Source organism: Phoenix dactylifera, chromosome 11, assembly GCF_051530095.1.
Source record: "Phoenix dactylifera cultivar Ajwa chromosome 11, Ajwa_hap1_PhDact_Kaust_v1.1, whole genome shotgun sequence".
NCBI lineage: Eukaryota > Viridiplantae > Streptophyta > Magnoliopsida > Arecales > Arecaceae > Phoenix > Phoenix dactylifera.
In genome coordinates, this window is record NC_143200.1 from 28022084 (window position 1) to 28049830 (window position 27747).

Below are 27747 nucleotides of genomic sequence, written 5' to 3' on the forward strand. Positions count from 1 at the left end.
TCACAGGTCATCCAACTTCATTATCCTACTGTCAACCGCTTCATGACCAATCACAACTGGTTAACAGTTCTCAACATCAACTTTACAAAGATATTTAAAACTTTTGCTATGCACATTCTTCCATCCTTGTTCCTCTACCCATTCTCTTCATCCTAATCATTAACCTCTCACAACTAGCCACCTCTTTATGGAGATCTACCCCAACCCAAAATGGTTAATGACTGATCTAAACTCAAATCCACTAAAAGTTTCCATAAAAGATCACGACAATCACTCTTCCATCCTTGTACCAGCCCAAATTCAGTTCATCGATTACATCAGAAGAAGCTCTAAGAAGATGATGCCAACTGAGGTTCCCCAGTAATAAAAGTCACAGCCTGTCTCTAATTACAAAAAATCAAGCAGAAAGTTAGTAAACAAACAGCCAATTCTCCTTCTTCATCCCATGCTAGCCAACCCCTGCACTAAGAGCAAAAATTATCCTTTCAAACTGCCAATGCATGCATTCAAAATGTAAAGATGACTTATGCAGCCTAAGTAAACTGAAGAGGCAGCTTGCTACTGATAATAATTATATAAACTAATGAATGCACAATAATGACATCTTCAAGAAAAGTCAAATTTCATTAATTAGCAAGCTAAATCCATTTGATGAAGCTTGCTTAAAAGAGACACAAGGTAGCAGCATCAGAAATTGTACCGATTATCGACCAAAATCTTGAAGAAGTAAGAACAGATACATACCTTGCAATATGACGCATTGCAGAAAATGCAAGCATTTCCTCATTAGATTACTTGGATCACCACTGAATGACACAGAAATCATGTAGCTGCCAGTGTCTCATAAACAAATGGATACAATTCAAAGTAATGCCACATATAATGTCAATAGCATGATTGCAACCGCTCAAATAATTCAACATCGCAATAATCCACCGCAAACCCATTAAAAAATAAAAATATAGAAGCATAAGTGAACCTCAGCATGCACAAGAGCAATATATCAAGATAATTGGAACCATGAAAGGGTGCAACCTTTTCCTGCCAAAGGACTAGAAATACACATAAGAAAGTAGAAAGCATCACACGCACATAGACTCACCAAACATGCTTTTTTTTCATTCATTCAATTCTTATTAATAATACTAATTTTTTTTTACTCAATGAGTATTCTGTCCATTCTCAACACCCAGACCATACAACACGCCTGCATATCTCTCAGTGGCGCCGTTGAAGAACGATTCCTTCAACTTCCTAAACGTGCACGAGGTGAGCAGGCTGTCCGATCCGGCCTGGTGGCAGATCCCAACCCTCTCGACATCCAGCAGCTCCGCGAGCTTGTTGAGCCCGCCATGGAGGCTGTTGCAGAACTTCATCAGGTGCTTGATGTCATATACCGTCGGGAAGTAAATCTTGATCAGATTAAAGAAGCCGGGCTGGGTATCGGGAAGGTTCTGGCAAGTGAGCAGCTTGAGAAGGTACCCGAAATCATAGCCACTATGAAAGGTTACCCAGTGGACAGAGTCATTGAGCACGATGCCGGACGACATGAGAAGCTCTCCGAAGCGGTTGGCGTCGATGCCCCTCTCATTGTTCTTCTTCAAATCGATGCCGCTCTGGCGGAGGAGCTCGATGGAGTCGGTTGCAAATATATCATGGTGGACGTCGAACTCCCGGAAGTTGAACTGCCAGACACAGCCGTGGCCGGTGCCGCAGGTTGGGAGGTTGCCGGACTCGTCCGAGAAGGTGAGCCCCAGCTGGATCAGCTTCAGCATGTCGACGTTGGCCTTGAGGGTGGCGTAGTTGAAGTCGGAGCTCGTCTTGAAGTTGCCGAGGGGGCGGGCGACGATGCCCGGAAACTCGGTGTCCATGGCAACATAGGGGAAATCATCGACAATCTCGCGAATCAGGGCGAACTCCACGTCGACGTTATCGTTCCACACCTCCCGGATCTGGACGGTCTCGTTCTTGGGCAGGATGGACGACATCGCAGAACATGAACAAAAAACCCTAGCCGATCTGAAGGTCGAGAAAACCCTAAACCTCAATAAAACCAAATCGAGAGACGGAAACCCTATAAATGGGAGGAGAGAGCCAAGATCTAACCTCAAATGGGTGGAATCTGGAGGAGGACGCAGCGGATCTCGCGAGATCTCGGCGAGGAGGAGAAGGGGGGGGAGCGGGAGAATTTAGGGTTGTGGGAATCTTCTGATGGCGGCGGAGGAAAGGGGGGAAGACGAAGGGATTTTTTTTTTGGGAGGTCAATAGAGGCGGTTCGAGAAGGCCCACAAAGGGAAGCGGGGCCTCTAAAGACGCGCTGTTCGCCTCACTCCCATCGTCGCATCACGGCGGAAGCGAGGAGGGTCTCTCGCAGGGGAAGAAAAAAGAACCACCGGAGGGGAAGATGAGGATAAAAGAAGGTACGGCCCCCCTTCTCGTTCCCCTGCTCTGCCGGCAGCGCTAATATCTGAACTATCTTCCACGTGTTCTATTTTTAATGGCTAAGATGGGAACATATTTTTCTCTCGTCCAATCATCGGATTAGGCGCGTTAAGGCGGTGTCCTGAGTAGGAAGAGAGGACGGGAAAGTGACTTATGGTGGGGCCCGGGGCCGGTCGAAGGCGGGTGGTGGTAATGGAGATGAGGGCCGTTATGGACCGCGGGGTTGGGCCGTTTGAAACTTTTTTAGCCGTCAAGATGAGGACGGCAGCGGAATGCGAGATGGTAGGAATAGGATGGACACGAGTCATCGGCGGATGGGAAGTGGGAGCCCATAAATGGACGGCAGAGTTGAGGGCCCGTAGACTCGTCTGGCAGCGTGGGCCCGGGCTTGGAAGGTAGGTAGCAACTGCAGCTGGGTTGTGGAGAGCTTGCAGGACGAGAACCAGCGGATGGATACTTGCCACGTAGCGTGGCGAGGAATCCCATGCGAAGGCGCGTGCAGCACGAATCCGGATGCAAAAGAGATATTTTGGTGTGAGTTGTGCGGTTGTTGGAGGTCGGTAGGAACCGGTTCGGGTCGCAAGGCCGACCCGGCCCGCACTTTAGACCGACCGGGGCGGATTGGGGGGGGGGAGAATTTGGCGACGGGAAGCGCCAGTTGGGCTGCAGAAGCTGGAGCATGATTGAGTTGCTTGCTTCTCGTCACCCCCGTGAGCTTAACCATCAACTTTCCCGGTGCTCATTGACCTTATCAACTTGCACAGTCTAGGAGACTAGGACTGACTAATTGGATGGGTCGAGGTTCAAATTTTGGTATCTTTCATTGGACAAAAATGGCAGCCCCTTGGGTTGGGTTGCAGCACAAGTTAATGTATATGAGAGTTGTAACTCTTTTTTATAACGTACCTGTCGACTTCATATTATGGCAAGAAGATGGGTCACTTCACTTTCTCCAATCCCCCTAGATTAAAGGTGTTGAGTTTTCCAGCAAGATGAGGTGTGTAAGTTGAGCGAGTAGTTAAAAGACAAGTCGGGTCGGGAGTGCCGTGCGGTCCAAGTCAGGCACATTTTTCAGAAAGCAAACCAAGCTGCTGACTGGATCGCCTTATTTACTGCTCATTATTTGAAAAATGTTCTCTAGATCCAACTGTCTTCCGTTTCTTCTATTTTATGTAGTCTTATTGCTAGTGATGTAGCTGGTTGTGCCCACGTGAAAGTAGTGTGAGTAGCCAATGTCATAGATCAGAGATGCAAAGAGGTGAGCATAGAGACTGTGAGGACTCCGTGTTTGGTTGGAAGCGTCTTTGAGAACATGATGGGTGAGATGGATACCAAGGGGTAAAGACTAGACCCAGTAATTAAACAAAGTGGCGATGACGCGGTCAATCCCGGCAAGGTGGAAGATGACTTCTCGCCGCCACGGCAAACTGGGTTGCCAAACTTGATAGTCTTGGGCGCGTTCTTCATTCAAGCCAGTCCATGACCCCAGGGAAACCCCCTGGAAAGCAGCATAGATTTGACCAATTTGGGGACGACTTGACCATGACCCATGACCCATGACCGGAGAAGGGAAGAAATTTTACGAAGTGATACATGCGATTGTCGGCCATATAAATCTGAAAATAGTTGGAAAACATGGACTCATCAGGTCAATAATCATTCTCGTGTATGGTATAATCATTTGAAGATTCATCAAGTCAACCTTAACAAATGGGTGAAGAGGAGTTTTATATCGCGCTGTGTGAAAGGAGTGCACATCTTTATTGTCATCTGTCACAGCTGAATCTAAGAGCGCAATTGACGGCATAAAAATTGAGAATTTATACCTTACCCCATTCACCATACGGCCATGCATGCATAAATATTTATTAATCCTAAAAATTATTACTCCTATAAAAATCTATTAATTATCATTATAGATTGATATTTTTTTATTTATACTTATATTATATATAATTTAAAATTAATATTTATTTTAATTAGAAACATAGAGCAAATAGAAATAATATATTAAATAATTTAATAATATAAATATAATGTGCAATAATACATCTCTATTATAATTTAAAATTATAATTGAATAATAATATGATTAATAATTTGTTATAGTATAATATATCATAAATATAAATATGTTATATCAATATAATATAATATATAATATTAACATAATATATTAGGTATATTAATATTAACAGCGTCAGTTTTCTTTGCAAAAGAATGTATTCCAGAACTGAAGACACAAGGAGTTGTATAATGAGAAGACAAGAACTCTTTTTTACAGATATGAGAACGAAGGAATGCATTGATCTATCACAAGCAATGGTGCTTTGATATGGTTATGAAAAGGAATAAAAGGCAGGGACAAACACACTACAAACCCTTGACCAATAAAGCTGCAGCGACAGACCTCTCATACCAAAATCTTGTCAATATTCAAGTAATAGAAATAAAAAACAAATTGTTCATGGGAAGGGAAATATAATTATAAACTCAAACATGACCTTTAGCACGAAAAATTTTCTTAAGTTCACCAGTCATGAAAAAATATATGCAAGACATGTTTGCCAGATCTGTGGTCGGTCTTATATTTTGGTTGAAAACATGTTTCATCCTTCTTGCCTCTGTTGACATTGGTGTGTTTAGGAATTACACAAAAGGTTTCAACCCCCGACATTGAATAGCTATTTCCCTACAACTCTGGAAAACTGGATTCCAAAACCAGATCACATCTAGTTGCAGTGAGCAAGAAAAAGGGCGTTGATCAGTTGATGGTTACAAACACACAAAAAAAAAAAGTGGATTGATGATTTTAAAGTTCCTCAAAGTCATCAACAGTCCAATAATTCAATCCCGAAATCCTCACCTGCGTAGTTAATAATAATAGGCACCAAAACAACCTTATAACTTGGTTCTGAATTTCTGATATAACATAAACCTAAATAGGATCTTCTTGGATCCTAAATTTTTGAAGTGAAATTCCTACTCCTTCCTAAAGTCAAGGATTTGTGGTCCAAGTAAATGATGGAGAATACAAATAAATTATTTAAATCTGACCCATATATATTCCCAAGATCTGCAGCAAGAACATCATTATCAGATGCTTTTCCACCTCATGAAGCTCACCTTATAAACTGCACAAACGAAAATGACATGATCCAGCAGGGAAAAAAAACAAGGAATAAAGATCAAGCAGCCTCGCAACTGAATCACATCAGAATTCTCCCAATTATTCCCCATGAACAAGTTAAAAAAGCACTATGCGCAGCGTCATATGCCATGTTTTCCCTTCCAGCACGTAGTTGGTTCTTCCATAACAAATATTGAGCACTTGAAGAAAAATATTAAAAAAAAGACAATCTTCAATCATCTTAAACAAGGTATTTATAATGATTTGGTTCAACAAGAGCTTTACTTTAAGGTTTGCTCAATGTGAACATCCTCAAGGATCTTTCCTTACAGAGTTGAGATAGCATCATAGTCCTTGAAATAACTCTCAGAACATTGATATAGATACTTTTCACAGCATATTGATGTCAAATATCAGTAACGAAGATACTATTGGGATGCCAATGGATGCATCTCTTCATGGCTTCCCAGCAAATGATGAATCCTAAGGCCACTCTTAACAAAAAGATGGATTACAAAAACAAGAACAAGAAGACATCCTTCTCATTGCTTTTGATTATTTCATCAAATTTTTTGCTCCATCCAGTCAATATATCTCTTTTAAAAACCCGATCATCTTATGGAATTTTCACACCATCCTGTCAAACCTTTCGTGAACCTTACAAATAGAAGAATTTGCACGCACCATCTCATCTTGATTCACTATTTTTATGATAAGCATCTTAAACATAGAATTAATGAATCGATGAACAGTATATGGACAAAGAAGAAGATTTGGCAAAATTCTCCAGCGAAGGATTATATGAAAATAACCAACAATCAAATAATGCATTCCCAAATTCCAAAACTCAAAAAACACAACATATGCATATAGAGGTACTCAAAACACAAGAAACCAAACACATGGCAGTCTGAATTGCATCTAACCTGACAAGGAACTAAAGGTCATTTAGATGCCATACAATTATAAGCATCCCAAAACTTTAAAAAACATAGGGAGTCCTAATATGACTCAGCAAAGCACATATAATCGGGGGTTGCAATTTTTTGCATGAAAAAGAAGTATCAGAAAACACCCCACTAGTTATGTTGCATGTTTCCTTTTAAAAAAGACAATATCAATATACATACTTATTCAGCTTCCCTTGATAAATAAATTCCAGATAAAACAGCTAGACATCTGCATTTACAATCCTTGCTATAGGTGCCCTAAACATAATCCTATATGATCTCATGCATTGCAACTAAGAGGGAAAAAATCATGCCCAATGATTTGTAAATGATGCACAAAACAGAACTTGGATAAGTGGCAAATTAATGCAAAGGTTAATGCAGGAAGAAGGATTAATTGAAAAAAATAGTTTCAAAGGTTTAGATTTCAAAACAGGTAGAATGGATTTGATTTTAGAGACCAATGGGGCAGCTTGCAGCAGCTCTGCAACTGATAGGTGCTAGGTTTGCAGACTGCAGGTTATGGGCGATCATGAGATTAAAGGACAAATTAGCTTGGTAGGTTGGGCACCAAAGAAAGGCCAGATGTGGCTCCTTTAGATGGTTTATAGCTGCTTTAGATGGTCGAGAGTTAACCAGTACAAACTGATACGGTCAGTATAAACCAGTTCAAGAAAGAATGATGTCCCATACCCATACCAGTACTGTTTCTGTTGGAATAGTACAGTGCCGATGGTACCATACTGAACTGGCGGTATTTAAATCCTTGGCACAAGGTTTATTGTTAGTCATTAGCTAGATATCACAACCCTTTTTCTACCTGATGCCCTACGCTGATGCCTTTTTTGGAAGCTATGACTAATTGCCATGACGAGGGACTTAATTATGTCCTTGTCTACCTAAAAGTACCATCCTTCCCCTCTGGTCTATCATTTAGTATTCACTGAAAAGATATAAAAGTGCTGATTGTTGACCTCTCTCTCATGATTGAGATTTAATTACGTTGTGATACCACCCTAAATAAGTCTACATCTTCTTATCCCCGACTCTTTTGGCTTTTATTCATTTCTCTTTTCCTGTTTCCCTCACCTTTTCAGCTCAACTATGATCAAGATCAAACTTTAAAAGGCCCCTTCACCACCACTGCAACAGGCCCTCAGCAGCTTTAAAAGGAGCATCGTCCAGTCAACTAGGGGGTGGCCTGCTACTAAAACCTTTCGATTCTCTTTTACATCCCCACAGCCAGAAGATGCTGATTTTCTTCAAACATCCTTACATTCCCACTAAATTGAACCTAGAAGATGCTGAAAACCTGCATTCCTAGAAAACCCAATACACCAAGTGCTAAACCACTAAGTCCCCAATTCTAACACGAAAACCATTGTCTCATATCTTCATCCATACGATACAAAACCAGCAAGTTGATTTCAAATATAGGATACTTATCCATGGCTAGCCTTTCCCAAACCCAAGAGGCATCCAAATCGGTAAGGATATATTATTCTCATGACAACTCTGGTGACTCTTGTGACGGCATTCAAGGTGCTTTCTTAGGTATTTGATGGGAGTCTTCTATGGATAAAGCAATGCCTACTGGGTACCTCCTTGTTCTCTAGGGCTCCCACTTGAACATCTTGTAGTTATATTACTAGTTCAGTTGCTTAGTTTAACTAAATATTATTTTCAGCTTTTCATTGAACCTTTTCCTCATCTCGCAATATCTAATCCAGGCCTTTGGTTTGCATAGAATATTTTATCTTTCTTTTACACCATTTGGTTGCAAATAGAACTTCTCAGGCTGATTCAAAATAATTAGTGCAATTTGTAGTACAATATCTATGTTTGTAGACAGAGCATCCCTTTAGGACTGTCCTATGTCATATATTGCAAGCATACAGAAAATCTGTTGTTCATTAACTGAAGGATTTGAGTGGTCACGGAAAGATCTGTAAACGCAAAAACCTGTGTGCAATGAGCAATTACAACAGCAAAGGACAAAGGAAGAACAGAGGAAAGGGAGAAGAAAAGGATACAACACATCTGTCATAGATTTCATTGTTTTCAAAATTGAGAACACTAAAGTCCAGTCATGATTCTCATTAAAATAACCTAATGTTCATGGGTTGGGCACGGCTGCCCCTGCAAATGAACCAGCTAGCCACCAAAAGAAAAAATCAACTAACGATATTACTTGTGACACAAATAAGTTACAACATAACGTAAACCAACCATGACTCGCTATACCACTAATAGACTGCTGACGTCCATCTACAATAATCTTATGCTTAATATTTGATCATATTTAACTAAATAGTAGCTAAAGTATGTAGTAAGAACATGTGCACATCAAGTTATGCCTCAAGACTTAAGTCCTCTAGAGAATAAATAATCTACCCGAGATCCTTAATTCAGCAGCAAATCACCAATTAATTACATCCATTAGTATCAAATATGAGAATGCTTGCCTTAAGTGTACCACCTCTAACTTAGTAATTTTTAGACTACTAAAACCCATCCATACCACAACGTATACACTAGTTATGTGCACAAAACTTCACCATAATATTTGGGCATCATGATCAGTCAAACATATCAATAAAAGATAAGATGCTCAATAGTCAGCTTCAAAGTGCATACTCACACACCTAAAACAAATGAATTTATGGCAGACTCGGGAATGGTTGGCTCATTTAACCAAGAAAATAGTTTACATAGCTTCCTTATATAACACAGAGAGAGAGAGAGAGAGAGAAAATACATGATCCATAAGCAGAAAAAAAAGCTCAAACTGTGTCCATTCTAAGAAGCGTGATGATCAAATGCATTAAAACAGTATCTATGCAATAAATTCAGCAGCACCTCCTTAATATTCATCACGTGAAGGAGCACAAACTTGACAAGTCAACTGCTCTAAAAGAGTTTTCATGCTGATTTCTTATGTTTTTTTTAAAAAAATGCATCAAGCACCTTATACAATAAGAAGCGACCTCAAACCTGCATGAAACAGTATGATAAAACAAAACGCTCCTGTCTGTCCACCACGTCCGTCCCCATCAGTTTCTCCCAAGCGGAAGCGACCTGCAAGTAAAGGTCTCCTTGAAATCGGATTTCTTCGATGACGTGAAGATAGATGCATATACTTCCTTCGTAGCATGAGTTGGCATCACATCAACTGCCTTGAACCTTTTAGCACGCCCATCCTTCTTCCCGTTATCCAAAATACCACCTTTCTCATCATTGGCATGCTTTGTACCACTCAGACATGCACCCACCTTCTTCTCCTTCCTCACCTTCAGCCGCCCCCTCTCCTCCTCCATCTTCTCCCTCAGCACTCTGACTTCCTCTGCGCTTCCATTAATCACAATCTTATCCATATCCGAGAACTCTTTATGACAAACCAAGCAAGTCGATGACTTGACCTCTTTCAATGCCTTGACGCTCAAAACATGCCCGCATCCACGGATCGCCAAGAATCCATATTTCCCGTTGAACTCTTGACCGGTGATCGGGCACTGAAACTTGGTCTCGGAAACGGCAGCACTGGGGATCGGGGTGAGATGGATTGGGATCATGTCCTTCAATCCCCGGACGTGGCTGAACTCCTTGGGAAGCTTCTTGTGGAGCAGAGCCTCAACGAGCGGCTCCTTGTTGAAGAGGTTGCCCAGCCGGTCGATCACACAGGGGGGCGAGAGGGGCTCAGCGGATAGGGCACAGGTGGTCCATTTGGAGAGCCGGGTCTCATTGGGATCCACCTTGTCGGGCTTCTTGATCGCGTACATGTTGAGGTAGCAGTCGCGAGACTCGGCCCCGGTGGCGCCGCCATCGCCGCCGCCGCCGCGGAGGCGGAGACGGAGGGTGAGGGCGGAGAAATCGGGGACGCCCGCGGCGGCGAGGGAGGAGTCGTCCGGGAGGGGCTTGCCGTTGAGAGAGAAGTAAAGGGAATCGATAGTTAGGGCTTGGGAGAGGAGGGATTGGGGGAGGAAGGCGAGCTTCAGGCGGCGGAGGGTGAGATCAGGGGCTAGGGTTAGCGCCCGGGAGGGTAGGACGAGGTCGGGCGAACGAACGAAAACCCGGAGCTTTTTCTGAGATTCCATTTCTAGGGTTTCTACTTTCCCCTCTTAATCGATGGAGAGAAGATCTCACCGAGAGTCTCGAGAGTTCTTCGGGCGCACGGCAATTGGTATTTATCGACAGGGCGCGATCTCTGAGACGGAGAACCACCGCAACACCGCAGCGAGAGAGCCCTTCGAAGGTTACCGGATTCGGATGTTATATAAACCTAGTTTAAGCACGCGGAGTCACGGGTAACAGTCAAAAGACCGACTCGAACCCTTTCCCAAAATACTAATTACAACTCTCTCTTTTTTGGTTTATAGAAGAGAAAAAAAAAAAAAAAAAAAAAAAAAAAAAAAAAAAAAGAAGGGGAGGAAAATTAACCTCACCCACATAGCAGCTTCCACCGGACCCTCCCTCCATCAGAAAATGTTCGATACAAATAGAAAGTTTCTCATACCCTCCGCACTAGCATGGGCGAACCAGCGTGTAAGTACGTAACTCCAGCACCACCTCAGTACCAGAGGACCAATAGCGCTTCTAACGGGCAAACCATGCTGGGGACATCCGGTTCCTACATTTAATCGACGTCCGCGCGTTTTGAACCTAGATCATTCCGTTGGAAACAAAGCCCCGCTACAACTTCTTCATTACGTTACAAATATATTGGTTTTAAACCCATGCAAATAAGTTCAACAAAACCATTTAATAAACCCATGTATATTACTACCAGTAAAGGATACAAACTTTGGCTTTTCTATCCTCGCAATAAAGAACTGTTACCACAGAGGCATATAACAAGCCTAAAGAATACATTTAGCGCAGTTGGCTTAACAATGTACTTAGGATATTTGCATTTACCTTTGCAACAAAAAGTCACTACTCACAGGTACACGTGAGGAAGAGAGAGTGACCTTTCCAGTAGCAAAGTGGTGCAGCAATCGTCAAGTAACTCACTGTTCGCTCCCCACCCCAAGAATGCATTGGGCAAGATGTGTCAGATATGGCTCTGCTTGTGAACTGTTGCTCAAGATGGGCACAAGACTTTGAAGCTCAGCATTGAATTCCCTTTCAAATTTCCTGCATTACATGAAGCAAAAGCAAATTCACAAAATGTTCCATCTGGATTCTTCGCATGGACCTGATAACAGAGGTACATACAAGATGGAATCGCAGATTTTGGAGTTTTCTGCTGCGAGCTTCAGTTGCTGACTTCTACTCTGTGATCTCCTTGGTTTAGATCGATCCTTTTTAAATGAACCAACTGCAGCATCCGGCTCAGGTATATAGATTGATGGTATCAACAACTGAATGGCAGCTGCATATTGAAGGCATATTGATTTCAGCTTCTCGACCTTCTGCATGTAGTTAGATGGCATAAGAATCATGAACATTTTTTGCACCAGAAGCTTCTAAATAACCAAATATCAATTTTTCTGACATTATCTGAGCTATAAATTTTAACATGTAGACATATGCATAAGAAATGTATCATCAGCTTCCAGCAGACACAGCCCCCAGTATTTTCTCAGCATGGATGGGTGTTGTTTTATCACCTCAGTACTCTCTAATTAAATGGGAGGTGCTAACATAGCGATCAGCATTTGCAATAAAAGATCTCATAGAGCTCCACTTCTGATAGAATATAGTTGTGCAAGGGAATAATATTGAGAACTCTAACTGTTTAACATATGTTAAAAACGAGAAACATCAACAAGAAGCACACATGATGCGCGCATATGCACACATACATGCATACATATATACATACAACATTACAACATGCACACAGAAATAGCCCATCTGCATGCACAGAGATAGGCATCTCCCTGCTTGCTTAAGTGTGAAAGTGTAACAAGACCAATATATGTCTATTCCTTCTAAATGGTCTTCCTAACTCCAGAGGATTGAATTTGGATCAAAAGCCACTGATATGAAATCCTCAATGCTTGCAAGGAGGAGCCCATATAAATAGGAAAAGGCTTGCTTTATTTTTTTAATGGAAAGGCTTGGTGGTTAAGATTAGAGTTAGTGCAACAATAGGCACATCGGAAAAACAAATTCCCTTCAAGCTATATTTCAAAAAACAAAAAGATGACAGGGGTTTCAAGTTTCACAAAAGTAGAAAAAAGGTACAGAAAAATAAAAGCATGCCTCAGCACATCATTTTCAGGTTGCGAATAAAGAATGATAGAATCTCCACCATAAGAAGGGGAAAACCACGAAGAACATAATTGACTACTTATTTTTACTGATATGTTTCTTTATATTAAAAATTTGAATAAATAAAACAAGCAGACCACCTTAAGAAGCTGAGGCAAAAGAAGCAAGCATTCTTTCAGACATTTCTGGAGGAAGAAGTCATGAAACTGGATAACCTGTAAGCATTATCCAATAGCAACAATGTAAATCCAGTACTGTTTCTATAATGTGCCTGGGCAGATAATATCCAAACCACAAACCTCATCTATGCTCTTTGCAATTCTAAGTCTATCATGCATCAGATGCCAATTTGGTTCAAGAACCTGAGAAAGATATACACCCAAAGAATCAACATTCCAACACTTGCAGAATATATGTTTATCTAAAAACTAAACCTTACCTCGAATGTTAGATAATGTAAAAGGCTATTTACAAATTTCAGCATACTGCGACAAAGAATAGAAGATCGCAAGATGGGAGTTCCCAATGTGTTGAAAGCACGAAATCCCTGTAAAATATTTATCAGTTAATTTAATAAACGCAGATCAGAATTGATCAAATGAATTATATGGAGGAAACAGAAAGATTGATACTTGATGCACTTGCCATGCCACACAAAGTTGGCGGTTGACATGTCTGCAATGGAAAAGGAACCGAAAAATCAACTGATACTTTGTTAAAGCTTTTCTTGAAATAACAAGTGATAATGGCCATTGAACCTGAAATTTATCCAATTTACAGAAGTTATGAAATTGTAGTTGGGGAAGTCATGATAACAATAGGAGACAAGTGAGCATGGGAATACAAAAGACCTTGTAATTTAGGCAGAATGTTTCCAAGCCCATGATGCTCAATGGCTCAGGCTGGTCATCACTATCAGGAACAGGTTTGTTTAAATGTGGAGGATAAACACATTCCAAATCTTTAAGTGTAGTCAGTCTCTTGAGCAATGAGGCTCTTTCCTGTTTGGCAGTATATATGAATACAGATAATTAGAAGTAAATATGAATATTATATTGGTGTGTGTGTGTCACTCATGGTTAACAATGCAATGTATCACTTACCACACAACATGTCAAGTCCTCATGACATGGATCTGAAGCAGCAGCAGTGCTGCGCAAAGCAAGGTCAAGCAGAGACTGTAACATTACATGACAGAGAAACCATATTTAGGCCTGTTCATAGACAGTCAGGTCTCTGCAAAAAAAAAGTGTCATAAGTTCTAAGAAAAGAACCTGCAGCTTCTCAACAGAAATGTCCTCTAGTCTTTTAGCAAGCTCATCTCGAGCAATGTCCATAAAATGAACCAAAAAATCACCCTGTAAAACCATGAATAGCTTAATAAGTGAAGGTACTAAAAAAAAATCTCAAGGAAGTAATTATGATGACAGAAAGAAAATATTTTATAATAAATAAGCAACCATATAAAGCATTTCATTCCAAAAAGAAAGATAAACAGAAGACTGCTGAGTTTTATGCCACCTCCATAGCACTAGGAGGGAAAGAGCATCAAGAAACATTTGATAACCAACAACATACTTGAATCATTTGATTAAAAAAAATCCTCTAATTAAGCATTTGATTGCAAATATCAATAGGCATACTTCAAAAAAAGACATCTATTCCCTAAATAAACTGTATAGAAGCCCATATAACAGATCAATACCAACTAACGGAGAAGACAGATGATACACTTAAAATGAAAAATGGTTGTGGAATATATCATAAAGAACTAATGTTGGCAAATACAGAATACACTTGACAGCTGCAAAGCATTTACCCACGGATATACCAACTACTGTTGAAAATAAATAATGTGCTAAAGTACCTGGTCCAGAAGTAAGTAGCGCTTCAGCGACCGCAATTTTCCAATGAGATCAAACTGAGTAAATAATATAAATTATTCTTATATTAGCTGGTGGCACAAGAAACCAATGTTCTAAAAACAGGATAGACACCAGAAATCATAGTCTACCTTATCTTTGATGAGATTCAAGAGCTCACTACTTGCAAAGTCATAAGCAGCTTTGATACATTCCAGATAATGATGATTTGATCCAAAGCTTGTTAATTTTGAGTTTTCTGATAAGGGGACCTAACCATGACAAGTTGGGCACTCACAACTACGCTCAAAAAATGGTGATTTGATCCTTCAGATAAAATATAGACAGTGACATATGAAAGAATTAACAGCGTACCTGAACATGATGCCCACATTCTCTCATTACATTTAAATATTTCCCAGTTATCAAAATTGTCCCTGCAACACTGGTAAGGAAACTAGGAATGCCATCTTTGAGGCTATATCGCTGTTGCCAATACTTGGTGTCATAGTCTCGGGTGAGGCTCTCCTGTAAAAACATATAATTTAAAGATCCATTATAGCGAAAAACTACAAGTTGTCAATCCACAACTCATATCAGATACCTTCAGAAGTGATTTGTTTTCAACAATGAAAAATTCACCATAAGGATCATCAATTATTCCCTCATATACCCACCTGCAGACTGAATGTTATTAGAAACAAAAGTAACAGGAGATTTCAGAAAGAAAGTAAATAACCTCAGAGCTTCTACAAAATAACTGAACATGATTGCTACACTAAATTAGAACCAAAACAGTAAGAAAAAGCAGAGCCGAGGTCAATTAATGGTGAAACCATAAAAGTGAAATCTAATAACAGGGTCTCCACAAGTAGACACCTCTCTAATATGCCCAGGTATGCAGAACTTGCACACTGTGTCATCTTCTCAAGCAATGACCAAACTGCTTTGTCACCTGCCATAGCCTTGGCCTGCATTGCAGGAAAAAAAAAGGATGACATGTTGTAACATCCAGCAAAAGATAGAGCATATGCACAAACTTTTCAGGTGGAGGCTGCATGGATTGCCAAAGTCAAATCTTTAGAAGAGGGGAGAAAAGGTAGGGCACCGAAGTGGACAATGCAAGTAAATCAGTGTCGAGATATTCTGGATGACAAAAGAAAAAATCTACAAGATGAAATATTGTTATGGACTGATTGCTAAATACAAATGATCCTTAAAAAAAACATTCAAAATAATGCAGATCACGATGAGGAAAAACTGAGGAATTTTATAACAATGTGAATACTTAATCACTAACTAAGACTGCAGAATAAGATATTTACCTGGCTTTGCAAGAGGTTAAGCATTGCAGAGCCTGAATAGTTGTTAGAAGAAGCCTTCTCGACCACAATGGACAAAGCATGCAGTGATCCCATCATTGGCTGGAAGCAGCGCATAGCAACAGCACATGGTAATTGAATGAATACAAATGAGTTGGTATATAAAAGTAGACACAGTAAAAAACCTCAACCTGACAATAAAACCACAATCCTTGAACAGAAAGTCTTCCAAGGCGGAATTGATGTTCAAGTTGTGCAACCATTGCTTGGTAATCCTGATATCAAACAAGAAAATAGGTGAATCATGCAAAAGGTTGGACCCCCCACTACAAAAGAATTGTGTCAAAAAACTGGAGAAATAATTCTAACAGTAGCTGCCACATTAAGTCACAAACTATTTTCAGTTAATCGAAAACTGAAATGTCAATAATGTTAAAGAGACATATAATAATTAACAGATATGCATATTGATTTATTGACATATAACTGTTAACTGGGATGAACCTATTAAAGTAGAATGTCAAAGTAATGTTTGGTGATTAGCTTTGCTAGGAAAGATCAAGGTACTCTAATGATCCGTAAGATCCAAAGATGTTATTCAGTCCCCTTGTTATCAAAATGACAAAAAAAAAAGACGTTAAAATTCACATTCTGATGTAAAGGAGAGCATTCCATTTCACAGGAAAAGTGGTGCAACATTATTTTCAAATATTCTGAGAAAGCATACATCTGGCATGATACAAAACCACAAACAAATTTCTACTGTTGATATAATTATTAAAGTTGGGAAATATCATCCAGTATACGAAATATTTGAAAACCTCCTTATGTGATTAGATATTGCATTTGATGAAGTCAAAATTTACTCACGGTTGATTGCATAGGGATTCCATTCAGGTGCAGATTTAGGTCAGCATACATTGAAAAATAAAAATGAGCAAGCAATACATGTATATATGGTCAGATCACAACAAACTAGAAAAGAAACAGTACATTTGTAGCACATCAATAAAGAAACAGAAGAAACAGAAGACCTAAATAAAGAGACCAAGTTTGGGTTTGTGTCAGAAGGCCAACAAATGCCCGCATTGAAAAAAGGAAAGCAATAAGCCTCAAATTGATTTCACAAAACTTGTTGGTTGTGAATTTCAAGTTGTATGACTTGCCATAGAATAAAAGACACCTGAAAAATTCAGGGCAAACAACCATCATACCAAAGAAAAATTCAGGAAAAACAGAAAGGTAGTATACCAGAAGGAGGGCTCTCAGTGCAGCAGCAAATGCATGGTTAACCAGGCCATTCTTGAATGGGGACTTGGACTCAACAAACTGACTGATCAACACAAAGTCCTCGCATAAAGGGAAGATCCGCTGTGTCAATTCCTGCACCACTTAAAGCTGATCAACCCCAGCTCCATTTTAATCTTTTTTCCTACAACCAATTCTTCACATCCTTTGGTCTCACCTGCAGTGCCAGGTCCATAGATGGATCGATCTGAAATATCACATGGCCTTCCTTCCCTCGCACTCTTTTTATTGAAATGTATCGCCCCTCAATGCCCACCAGAGCAGATAGCAAGTCATCAATGACCAAGAGCTCCTATATTATCATGAAAACTTATAGCTTTGATGTTTTTTCTTCATTAAAGGTTATATCTTTTTAGAAGTGACATTAAGTTGAATACAGTGATCAACTCAAAGAATTTACTATACGAAGATGTCATACCTGGACCGAAACAGGATAGGATCCAATGACATTATCAGTGCCTCGACTGCCGAACAGAAAGTTTCGAAAAAGGAATTTTTAGTATAAAGAAGAAAAACATCAACTTACCAGCTACAGATCACTGAAAATATAATGCCAGTACGTAGAATGGAACATATATGCATAAAATGGAGACAATTGATGGAGATTGTTGACTTGGTGGAACACTGAGATTGAAGTATACCTGAAGGAATCCATGGAGAAGGGTTTCGATACTGTGGTGTGAGGTGGGGCTTTGATTTCCTGAAATCGTCGGGACATTAGGAGGGACGGCGGGTCGGAAGACAGAGAAAAATGAGAGGCCCTTCGATCGTCGAGGGCGAGGAGCTCGGGAGAGAAGAAGAGTACCTGATGGAATCGGCCCGTGAGGAAGGGACGCTCGAGGTTCCATCGGGGAGTCCCGGGGGTCGAGTCCATGGTGATGGCCCGAGATCCGGTTTCGATCGAAACCCTAGATTTAATACCCTACGAATTTGAGAGGAGGTTGGCGTCGCAAAAAGGAAAAAAAGGCGGGCTCTCTCTCTCTCTCTCTCTCTCTCTCTCTCTCTCTCTCTGGCTATTTGACCCTTTTTTGTTCCCAATTCCTCGTAGCCGGCTTGAGGATTTGCTGTTCGACTGCGAATATGCGGGTCAGCTACATATTAAAAGGTGAGATCCTGGCCAAGTTTTTTTTTTTTTTTTTTTTTTTGGAGGGGATACAATATTCTGGGCTAGTTAATAAGTTTTCATGTCGCATACAATATCCTATTGTTGTTTACAAATTTCAGCTAAATATTAGAAGCCTTATTCTATTGTTATATAAAAAATGTCAGAAGGTCACAAAAAGAATGTTTGATCATTTACATTGCTATCTTTAATTGAAATGCATCAAAGGAGGAAGTTATTTGTTGCAAGATAGATGGAAAATATGAGTTGCACGTTGCTCAATATGATATTTAGTGTTGTGTGTAACCCAAAATAGAAGAAAACGTTTGTTAGAAATAAATCAAATAAAAAATAAAAATATCTAATGCACGGAGAAGATTATACATCTGCATATATTATATGAGAGCTATATATGGTAAGCTTTGAAATATGCATGGAGTATTCGTTCTTACATTGTTGCATTTGAAAATGTTATACATTAAGATATTTATAAAGTTTCGTAATGTTGTACTTAAAAATATTGTATATATAAATCTCAACACAATGCAATTTATTTGTGATATTTTTAGCTTTGACTTAAAAAAATAGAAAGCAAATTATCCATGATAAAAGAGAGAAACAAAAATAAAAGTTTAGCACGTAAAATGCGACTCGCACCACAATACATCAATATTGGTAAACCTAGTATCTAGGTGAACTATTGAGGACAAAAGCAACCACTTTGACCATAAATAGCACATCGGACCCATAAAGAAAATAATAGACATATTGATGGATGTTGGGGTATAGGAAACGTTACTCATGGTTTAAAACTAAAGTTTTGAGCGCTACAAAATAGTTTGCGTTGAACTAGTGAAAAACAAGTAGCAACTAAAAGTCACAAGCTCCATTTCCTATAACCTATCATTTTTCCTTTTCTCTCAGTAAGTCATGCTAACAAACTAATTCAAACTATAATTTTCCAAATTAACTTGCAAGAATTATACTCCAAATGCATTCTTGTCTTGAAGCAGTAAAAAAATGGCATTTCCAGTAAAGATGAAGAATAGTCCTTGACCTTGTTTTTGGTTCTAAACCGAGCTCTCTGCAGCACAAGATTGAACCTACCATTCTCATGTCATCTTCATTCAAAAATCCTCTCTATTTCATCAAATTTATAATATTTTGAGATTGTTTTGCCTAAGATTTTCCTGTCTAAACACTTCATGCATGTGCTCCCTTATATCTACAGCAAAAGAGAAGAAACCATGACAAGAGTTTCCCAACCCAAGCATGCATATGTGTTCTCCTTCTGGTTTACCATTATAAGGTCTGATGCTTCGATGCTGATTTTTGCCTACCACAAAAATGCATGTAATTTTATTATTATTATTATTCTCAAAAAAATGATCTTATTAATAGCATTTTTCAAGTTTTTTGATGTATTTCATCAAAGAAGTCGATCATATTTTGTACGAAAATTTAACATGTCGAGTGTATCTGAAGTAATAATGAATGAGCCATGTCCTCTCTCTCTCCGCAGCTGAACCTTTTCAATTGTCATGGACGCTCAGCAGACTCAACTCGGCAAAATGGACGTGCCTTAAAATAATATACTAAATAATTTGAAACTAGATCAGTATTACTTGAGACCATAGCATATGCCCATCTCTTTCAAATTTCTCCAAGATCTTGGCTCATTTTAGTGTCATCAAAAACATCATAGGAGACCATCTAGTACTCTTTAGTTGTGTCCCTACCATTAAGCTGTTTCCAGTCAAAAAGATCCATGAGCGGACGATCAACATTAGTAGACCGCTACTGCAGTTAAGGGTGCAATCGAGCCAAGTAGTTAGAGGCTCAAGCTCAACTCAATTCAAAATATTTAGGCTTAAGATTCAACTTGAGAACGATCGAATCTTAATATTCATACTTAAACTTGATTTGATATATATAAAAAAAAAAAACAACACTCGTGATCGATTCAACTCGACAATCAATCGGGCCATATTCAAACTCGAGTTGGAGCTTGAATTCAATTCTTGATCGTAATTAAAAAAATATAGTTAAAACAAAATTATTATATTATATTATATTATTTAAAAAATATTAAATTAATAAATAAAAAATATTATTAAATATTTATATGTATTTGATTAGGCTCGTGTGCTTTCAAGCCAAGTATTTTACTAATCAAGTATGCTCAGATGCCAGCAAAGGAAAATTAGTTATAGACACCGTTGTATCTTAATCCATCTTAATCTAAATCCACTACTCCCGTGATCTCTCCGTTATTTTATGCGTTGGAGGTATTCGAGATCTATGCGGTTGGATGACTGGCTTACTTGAAGATTTGTGCGAAGCGTGATCTAGTGATCCACCTTGCAAAAGAAGATCAATCATTGCGAAAGATACAAACCTGGACCCTCGGCCAATGCCCCACTCTCACTCCCATCCTTTCCGTAAAGCTAACAACCGACAGAATTTCTGGACACGGATTCGCAACTAAATCACAAGTTTACCACCCCGCCGCCCGCGTTAATTCCCATCCCGTCATTCTCTCCAGGGGAAATTATGAAAATGGTAAAGTGGAAGGAAAGAAATTAAACGAATTAAAATATTCAGGTTCTAACATTGGATGAACTTTCCTATAAGGGCTCGTTTGGTTCGTGGGAAAAGAAGGGGGGAAAGTGTGGTCAACGGAAAAGTAATGAGATGCCTCTTGTTTGGTTGGAGTTTTCAAAGGAGAGAGAAGGAAAAGTTGTATTCCCATGGGAATGTGATTCCCATATTTCATGGGAAAGTCTTTCCCATGAGAAACATGGGAAAGTTACTTTCCCATGAGGCGGGAATCACTCAATTTTTACTTTTTTCCAAAAAGTCCCTTCAGCATTAAAGAAGCATTAAAGAGGCATTAAAAACCTAATTTTTATTAAGGGCATAATAGGAATTATATATAACTTTCCTAGGAAAGTGGATGGCCAACCAAACATAAGCATCTTGGAAATTTGTCACTTTCCCATGGTCAACCAAACATGCCAAAAGTACTTTCCTAGGCATCCTCTTCCTAGGAATTTGTTTCCCAGGAATCATATTCCTAGGAAGGAAAATGCTTCCCGCGAACCAAACGAGCCCTAATTTTCATGTATCTATGGGATCATTCCGGAGAACATTTGAAGTTCCTTCACAAATCACAACAAATCAAAGTAGGTTATAAATGATCGAGCCAAACTAACCAATTAGACCACCCGACCTATAATGATAACCAAATCGGCCGACCAATAATAATGAGCCATGTGTCTCTTATTCAAAATGCACTAAAGATGCTTAAAGTTTATTAAGAAGGATGATTAGATGCCAAGATACGTTGCAAGATAGTTACATCTTGTCCCGCATGTTTAGACAATTATTGCACGTTCGATGATTTCAACATGCTTGCTCTTTTCGGGCAACAACTTAATGCCCAAACTTCTATATACGTAGGATCTAGAGGGCATCAAAGTACATATATTGATATCTACTCCACTCTACATAGCACACATTCTTAAATCTTCATCGTTCTATCAAGGTTCTGCCTGACTTAAGCATTAAAGAGCCTTCATTAGGTTAACTCCGGCAACCTTTAATATTTCTCTTTTCTATTTGTATGTAAAATTCTCCACTTCAAGCCAATCTCTCAGTTCAAGCTAACCAAATGTCGACTAATTGCAATCCACCAATCAACCCATTTTTGTTTTTGTCAAATTGGATTTTGGAGGTAATAAATACTTTTTCAAGGTTGAAGAGGATTTTGCTGGAAAACCAGTAGTTTACCTATCTTCAATTGCCACGAAAATAATAATTACTGTTGGCTCATGCTAAAGTGTCTTATTAGTTTATTTGGAAATAAAATACCGACCAGTAATTCTTACTAAATATATTTTATTTTTTTAACTGTCACATGAACTTTAAAATATTAATTATTCAAATAACTAATATGAATGTTAAATAACAGACATTATCATCATTATATAATGGCTGTTGTGATAAGATAATAAATATTAATACACTTTATTTGAAAGGTTGGACATGTTTTAAGAGCTGTTATAATGCTATTCAAGTAACGGTGCAGAACTTTGCCTCCATCTTTAACATTTTTCCCACAAGAATCTCGCCACAATCCTACATTCGTACCGAGAATCGGAGGAAAAAATCATTGCTACCGTACGGACTCCTCACCAACCTCCCGCTCTTTCCCCGAGACTAACGGTGACGGAATCCCATTAACTCAGCTCATACTTGCGCTCCACGCTCTTTCGTCCAACCGACTTCTACTAGTTAAATAGGAGAATTGGCATTCATGTAATTTAATCCACATCGACGCCCTAAAAATTATTTCACTAAAGCCAGCTTATATAAAAGGCGCATTGATAATTTCCACCCATCGTCCACTAAAACTCCGACAAATCAATACGTCTGTCCCCCACGTACACAGAAAGCTAAAAAGTCGTAGAGTACCAATATCACTCCTCTTCTCAATATCGTTATTCACAAATATAGATTAATCCCTTCGAACAAAGATTAACTGGTAAATTAACAAATAAATCCAAGCTTGCGCACTTAAAAGTAAAAAAATAATTTAGCTAGATCCTAATTTAAACCGACAAAGAGAGAGACTGGAGAGACCTATAGTGTCGTATTAAGATAAAAGGAAGAGAGATAAAGAGAGCATTCGGGAGTGAAGATGAGTACGGCCATGGCTTCTTCTCCAAGCCTCCGCTCTCTCGTCGTCTTTCGACTGCCGTCGATGTGACTCCCGAGGGATTTTCGACATGGCCAGATGCGAGCGAGGAGATGCCGGATCCCTGGCAGCGGCCGGAGGATTCCGTCTGTGGCTGGACTTCTCCGCGGCCGCATTCCGCCGGAAGCTGCTGGAGGCCATGATGTGCGGCGTCTCCAAGCACCGGCGGAAGGGAGGCGCCGCCTTCGGGTCGCCGGAGCAGCGGCCGAGGAAACCCCGGTCGGAGCGGCTAGCGGAGCTGCTGCGAGCGGAGGTCTCGGTGGCCGGCTCCGACGAGGTGGAGGCGGAGACGAGGCAGAGGATGGTGGTTTTCGAGGAGCTCCAGCTCGTGGTGGGGAGGCTCCAGTCCGGCGGCGGGGACAATGTGGGAGGGGATCGAAGGAAGGAGGCGGCCGGGGAGGTGCGGCGGCTCTCCAAGGACAACGCGGAGACGAGGAAGACGCTCGCGATGCTCGGCGCCATCCCTCCCCTGGTGGGAATGCTCGACTCCCCGGATATCGACTTCCAGATCTCGGCGCTCTACGCCCTTCTCAATCTAGGGATCGGCAATGACTTGTAAGCGCTCTCGTTTCCTTCTCCGATCGGGGTCTATAAGTTCGTCGTTTCTCATCAGAGGTTCTAATTTTAGGAACAAGGCGGCTGTAGTGAAGGCCGGAGCCGTGCACAAAATGCTGAGCCTGATCGAATCGGGGAGCTCCCCGTCGGTCTCCGAAGCGATCGTCGCGAATTTTCTTGGCCTCAGCGCTCTAGATTCCAACAAGCCGGTCATCGGCTCCTCCGGCGCGATACCATTCCTCGTGAGGGCCTTCAAGAACCCTAGCGGCACCGCCGGGGGTGGAGGCTCCTCTCAGGAGAGGCACGACGCACTCCGGGCACTCTTCAACCTCTCAATTGCCGCCGCCAACACCCCCTACCTTATCGACGCCGACATCGTCCCCTGCCTCCTGGCGGCGGTCAGCGACGTGGAGGTGAGCGAGCGGGTGCTCTCGGTGATCTCCAACCTCGTCGCCGCGCCCGAGGGACGGCGGGCGGTGAGCCGATCGCGGGACGCGTTCCCGATCTTGGTCGACGTCCTCAACTGGTCGGACGCCCCGGGGTGCCAGGAGAAGGCGGCGTACGTGCTAATGGTGATGGCCCACAAGTCCTACGGAGACTGGGCGGCCATGATCGAGGCCGGAATCATGTCCTCCCTCCTCGAGCTCACGCTCCTGGGGAGCCCCCTGGCCCAGAAGCGAGCGTCCAGGATTCTTGAAATCCTGAGGGTGGACAAGGGGAAGCAGGTCTCGGAAGGGTTCGGCGAGGGGGGAGGAGGAGGGTGCTGCGGCGTGCCGGCGGTGTCGGCGCCGCTAGTTGGAGGGGCGGCGGAGGGGGAGGAGGAGGAGGCGGGGATGAGCGAGGAGAGGAGGGCGGTGAGGCAATTAGTGCAGCAGAGCTTGCAGAGCAACATGAGGAGGATCGTGAGGCGGGCGAACCTCCCGCAGGATTTCGCGACGTCGGATCACTTGGAGGCGCTCGCCGCTTCCTCCACTTCCAAGAGCTTGCCCTTCTAGTCCAGCGGCGGACCAAGCCACAAACCAAAGGTGACAATTACCAAAAATGGAAGGTTGTATTCTTCTTTGTTTTACTTCCCATTTTCGTCGTATTAACTTTTCTCTCTCCTCTCTTCTCCTAGAATGAGGCCTCGGCCTATTTCCCAAAACTACTGCCGTAGTTTTGCTCTACGATATGCACCACAGAAGTAAGCCATGGGTGGTTTTGGTTTTCGAGACCTCCCTTTGTCCCGGACTCTGTTTTGTTGTCATCTGGCCTTTTACGTCATTGGGTGAGTGATGGAAGTGTCGTCCGTTTTCTCAGTTTCCCACCTCCACGGCCGAATGGCAGACCAGAGCCAGATCTCCTTCTCTGCCTCTTAATTCCCCCGCTTTTTAATACATATACATACTTTGGCCGTTGGTATGGTTTTGAGCAACGGCTGTGATATTTTAAAGTTAAAGGTTTCAGCATGTTACACTGTGGCCGTTATTTTGATCCTGTGGACTGTTTCTGGAGTAATTCTATATCTATTTTGGTGTTTCGTTGATAACACATGCGTTCATTCTGTAAAAAAATATAAAATATATAAATAAATTTATATTATTCTATCATAAGCTTTTGAAATAATTAGTAATTTCAACATGATATTAAAGCAATTATTATAATTTTTGCAGTACATATGGTTACTGTGACGAGTTGGGAATCTTTAGGTCTTCGGGAAATGGCATATTAGAGCTGAAAAAAAAGAAGAGAGAGCATGCATGGATCTTAAAGCTGAACTAATTTCTTTCTAGAACATATGGTTTACAGAGAGATCAACGCTATGCATACAAAAATCCGCTGAAACGGTTTACTTTGTCTGTTTAATTTATAACTTATTTTACTTTAATCATGCTTGCTGATGGAATGCACGTGTTGTTACAGGAGGGAGGAGGGAATGCCAGGGGAGAAACTTGTAGTTGAAAAGCCCTCTCGATTCGTTGTCTTCTATAGGTAACGGTCTCGTATAGTTACAAGTTAGCTGGCCTCTCTTTTCTTTGTGTTTGTTTCGATCTGTCTATAGGAGTTTATTTTATGTGAATTTAATGATAATGGTTGTTAGATTGTATAAGAGAAGAGCGAGTGGATGTATAAAGAGTTAGTGTTGAATGTTGGATGAACCATCTCAGTTCTTTAATTTTTTTAGTATTCTAAGAAAAGGGTAGGATTAGAGGTCCAAGGCAGTTTTGTCTTTGAGATTTTTTCTGCAATGGACCGGCCTAAGACGAACTCACAGAAGGTCTTTTTCTTTTCTATTTTATCTTCGAGGCCTTTTCTGCTATAGGTCTTCTTTGGATCGGGGCCTTAGACGACTGCCTCAGTTGCTTAAGGATTGGGCCGGTTCTATAGAAGGGACAACCTATACCAAAAAAACAAGGAAACTTAAAAGAAAGGAGAAGGGGCAAGAGATGCAAGGGAGACTTGATGGTTGGTAGGGTGGAATGGTACTCCTTTTGGAATTATGGGTGGTTGGTGGTGTATGGCTGTCATGGCCAGCCGCTTTCTAATGCCTGAGCTGTTTGGTGCTGATGGAAGAAATGGATGAGAAAGCGAAAGGGGCAATTCAGGGATGATGTTTGGAGGTATCTCTAGTTGCCGTACGTAAGACACTTCTTTACTTGGGAATGCAATGCCCTGTGAAAGCATGAAGATTTTGAAGTTTTGTGCCAAAGCCACTAAAATGTTGGCTTCTGGTGGTGAGATGAAAAAGGAAGTTGATAGGAATGTCTCTCTGGTATTTATTTTCTAAGGTGGTTGGGATCACATTTTATTTTTGAATATATTCGTCCGGACCAAGCTAAACATAATTTTAGCATCACAATAATTTTTTTTTTCCATTTTCTGCTGTTATAGTGCGAAAGTCATTATTCAGTCCATAGTATGTGTCACTTCTAGAAGGTGCACTTTGAAAACTTGGATAGTTTTTTAAGGTTGGTTTGTTGAGAAGGTAAATTTTCTAGCATGCATTGATTGAGTAAAATTGTTATGTTATTCTTATTTATTTAGTATTTAAATAAATATTATTTAGTATATCAGATATAAATATATTCATATAGTGATTGGATAAAATAATTCATTTTGCTCTTAGATATTTTCATTATTTAAGCAATATTAATAATAATTCTGATAATAATTATTAAAATAAAATAATCAGTAATAATTTAATTATTCTATAATACAATAATAGTATAATATAATATAATAATATCATCATTAATTACTACGATAGTCAAATAAAATAAATATAAGTAATATAATCAATATTAAATTATTAAATTTAGAAGTAAAATAATTAATTTGGTAATAGTATTATATTATAATGTAGTAATAATATTATTATATTTTTAATATAGTAATATGTAATATTATTAATAATTATTATATAATAATATAATGTTTATTAATAATAGTATAGTCATTTCTAAGCTTCATGGCCATTGGATAAAAGTCAGTTTATTTTTTTCGCATCCACACATTGCAAATGATCGGATATGCACTTTATGAGGATTTGGGAAGAGCCCTGTATAGAGTACTGAATAAGAAATAGCCCATCCCATGGAAAAAATCCCTTTTATCTTTCTCCATGTAAAAATTCAAGATCCGGGCAGCTTATTCAAAGCCACCTACTCCTCATTCCACCCTCTACGAGTGCTTGGGCATCATCTCACTATCAACCCTATCAAATAAATGTTGACGGTGTTTAAACGTACAGGTTTCTATAGATTTCATATCCATCGGCACCGAGTGAAGCGAGTTATTCTATTAGTAGTTCACTACCTCTTCATGTTGGTTTCTATCCTTAAGCTGGAAATGACGCTGGTCTCTATCGCCATGCATTTAGCGAACTGGACCGGTCTGCTTCAAAGCCGGTCCCGTTGGGCCCGACATCCGGATTAGCACCCAACACCAATCATTGCCGGTATTTGGCAAGCTAATTAATGCAGGCTAGTAATTATTTTACAGTGTTCCTATGTGACAATAGAAGAGCTCCGGCACATCATGAACAATTTCGTTTCATGCTCTTCGTTCTATCCTTCTTCGGAAAAGGGGAAATATATATTTATCACTTGTTTGCTGTATCCA

General features: G+C 40.3%; 4 protein-coding genes across 7 annotated transcripts; 1 reads left to right on the plus strand and 3 right to left on the minus strand.

The window, feature by feature from the left end:
• Positions 1–1009: 1009 nt before the first annotated feature.
• On the minus strand, positions 1010–2437 carry LOC103710413 (putative CCR4-associated factor 1 homolog 7). The gene is made up of 2 exons (XM_008796108.5): positions 2107–2437; positions 1010–2019 (listed from the first exon to the last, which is right to left on the minus strand). The coding sequence occupies exon 2, from the start codon at positions 1986–1988 to the stop codon at positions 1161–1163; it is 828 nt and encodes a 275-aa protein (XP_008794330.1). The 5' UTR covers positions 1989–2019; positions 2107–2437; the 3' UTR covers positions 1010–1160.
• Positions 2438–9288: 6851 nt separating this feature from the next.
• Positions 9289–10762, minus strand: LOC103710414 (uncharacterized). The gene has a single exon (XM_008796110.6). It carries the CDS (start codon positions 10614–10616, stop codon positions 9576–9578), a length of 1041 nt encoding a protein of 346 aa, XP_008794332.2. The 5' UTR covers positions 10617–10762; the 3' UTR covers positions 9289–9575.
• Positions 10763–11279: 517 nt separating this feature from the next.
• On the minus strand, positions 11280–18303 carry LOC103710415 (Spc97 / Spc98 family of spindle pole body (SBP) component). 2 transcript variants are annotated; one of them, XM_008796111.6, is made up of 21 exons: positions 18036–18303; positions 17872–17930; positions 17649–17694; positions 17388–17522; positions 17174–17305; positions 16114–16197; positions 15926–16024; positions 15480–15571; positions 15205–15277; positions 14976–15128; positions 14753–14872; positions 14606–14659; positions 14013–14096; positions 13842–13916; positions 13590–13739; positions 13371–13496; positions 13178–13285; positions 13038–13100; positions 12879–12953; positions 11737–11933; positions 11280–11655 (listed from the first exon to the last, which is right to left on the minus strand). In XM_008796111.6, the coding sequence occupies exons 1-21, from the start codon at positions 18102–18104 to the stop codon at positions 11529–11531; spliced, it is 2121 nt and encodes a 706-aa protein (XP_008794333.4). In that variant the 5' UTR covers positions 18105–18303; the 3' UTR covers positions 11280–11528. The 2 variants fall into 2 exon arrangements, with proteins under 2 accessions (XP_008794333.4, XP_088563780.2); XM_088707654.2 differs by lacking the exons at positions 12879–12953; positions 13038–13100.
• A 4668-nt stretch (positions 18304–22971) lies between these two features.
• On the plus strand, positions 22972–25945 carry LOC103710416 (U-box domain-containing protein 45-like). Of its 3 annotated transcripts, none has more exons than XR_604621.6 (3): positions 22972–23646; positions 23720–24694; positions 25549–25945. XR_604621.6 is itself a non-coding variant. In XM_008796112.5 (3 exons), exons 1-2 carry the CDS (start codon positions 23123–23125, stop codon positions 24639–24641), a joined length of 1446 nt encoding a protein of 481 aa, XP_008794334.2. In that variant the 5' UTR covers positions 22985–23122; the 3' UTR covers positions 24642–24671; positions 25549–25843. The 3 variants fall into 3 exon arrangements, 2 of the variants coding, with proteins under 2 accessions (XP_008794334.2, XP_017699102.2); XM_008796112.5 differs by having other exon boundaries at positions 22985–23646; positions 23720–24671; positions 25549–25843; XM_017843613.5 differs by lacking the exon at positions 25549–25945 and adding an exon at positions 24764–24902 and having other exon boundaries at positions 22985–23646; positions 23720–24671.
• Positions 25946–27747: the final 1802 nt, after the last annotated feature.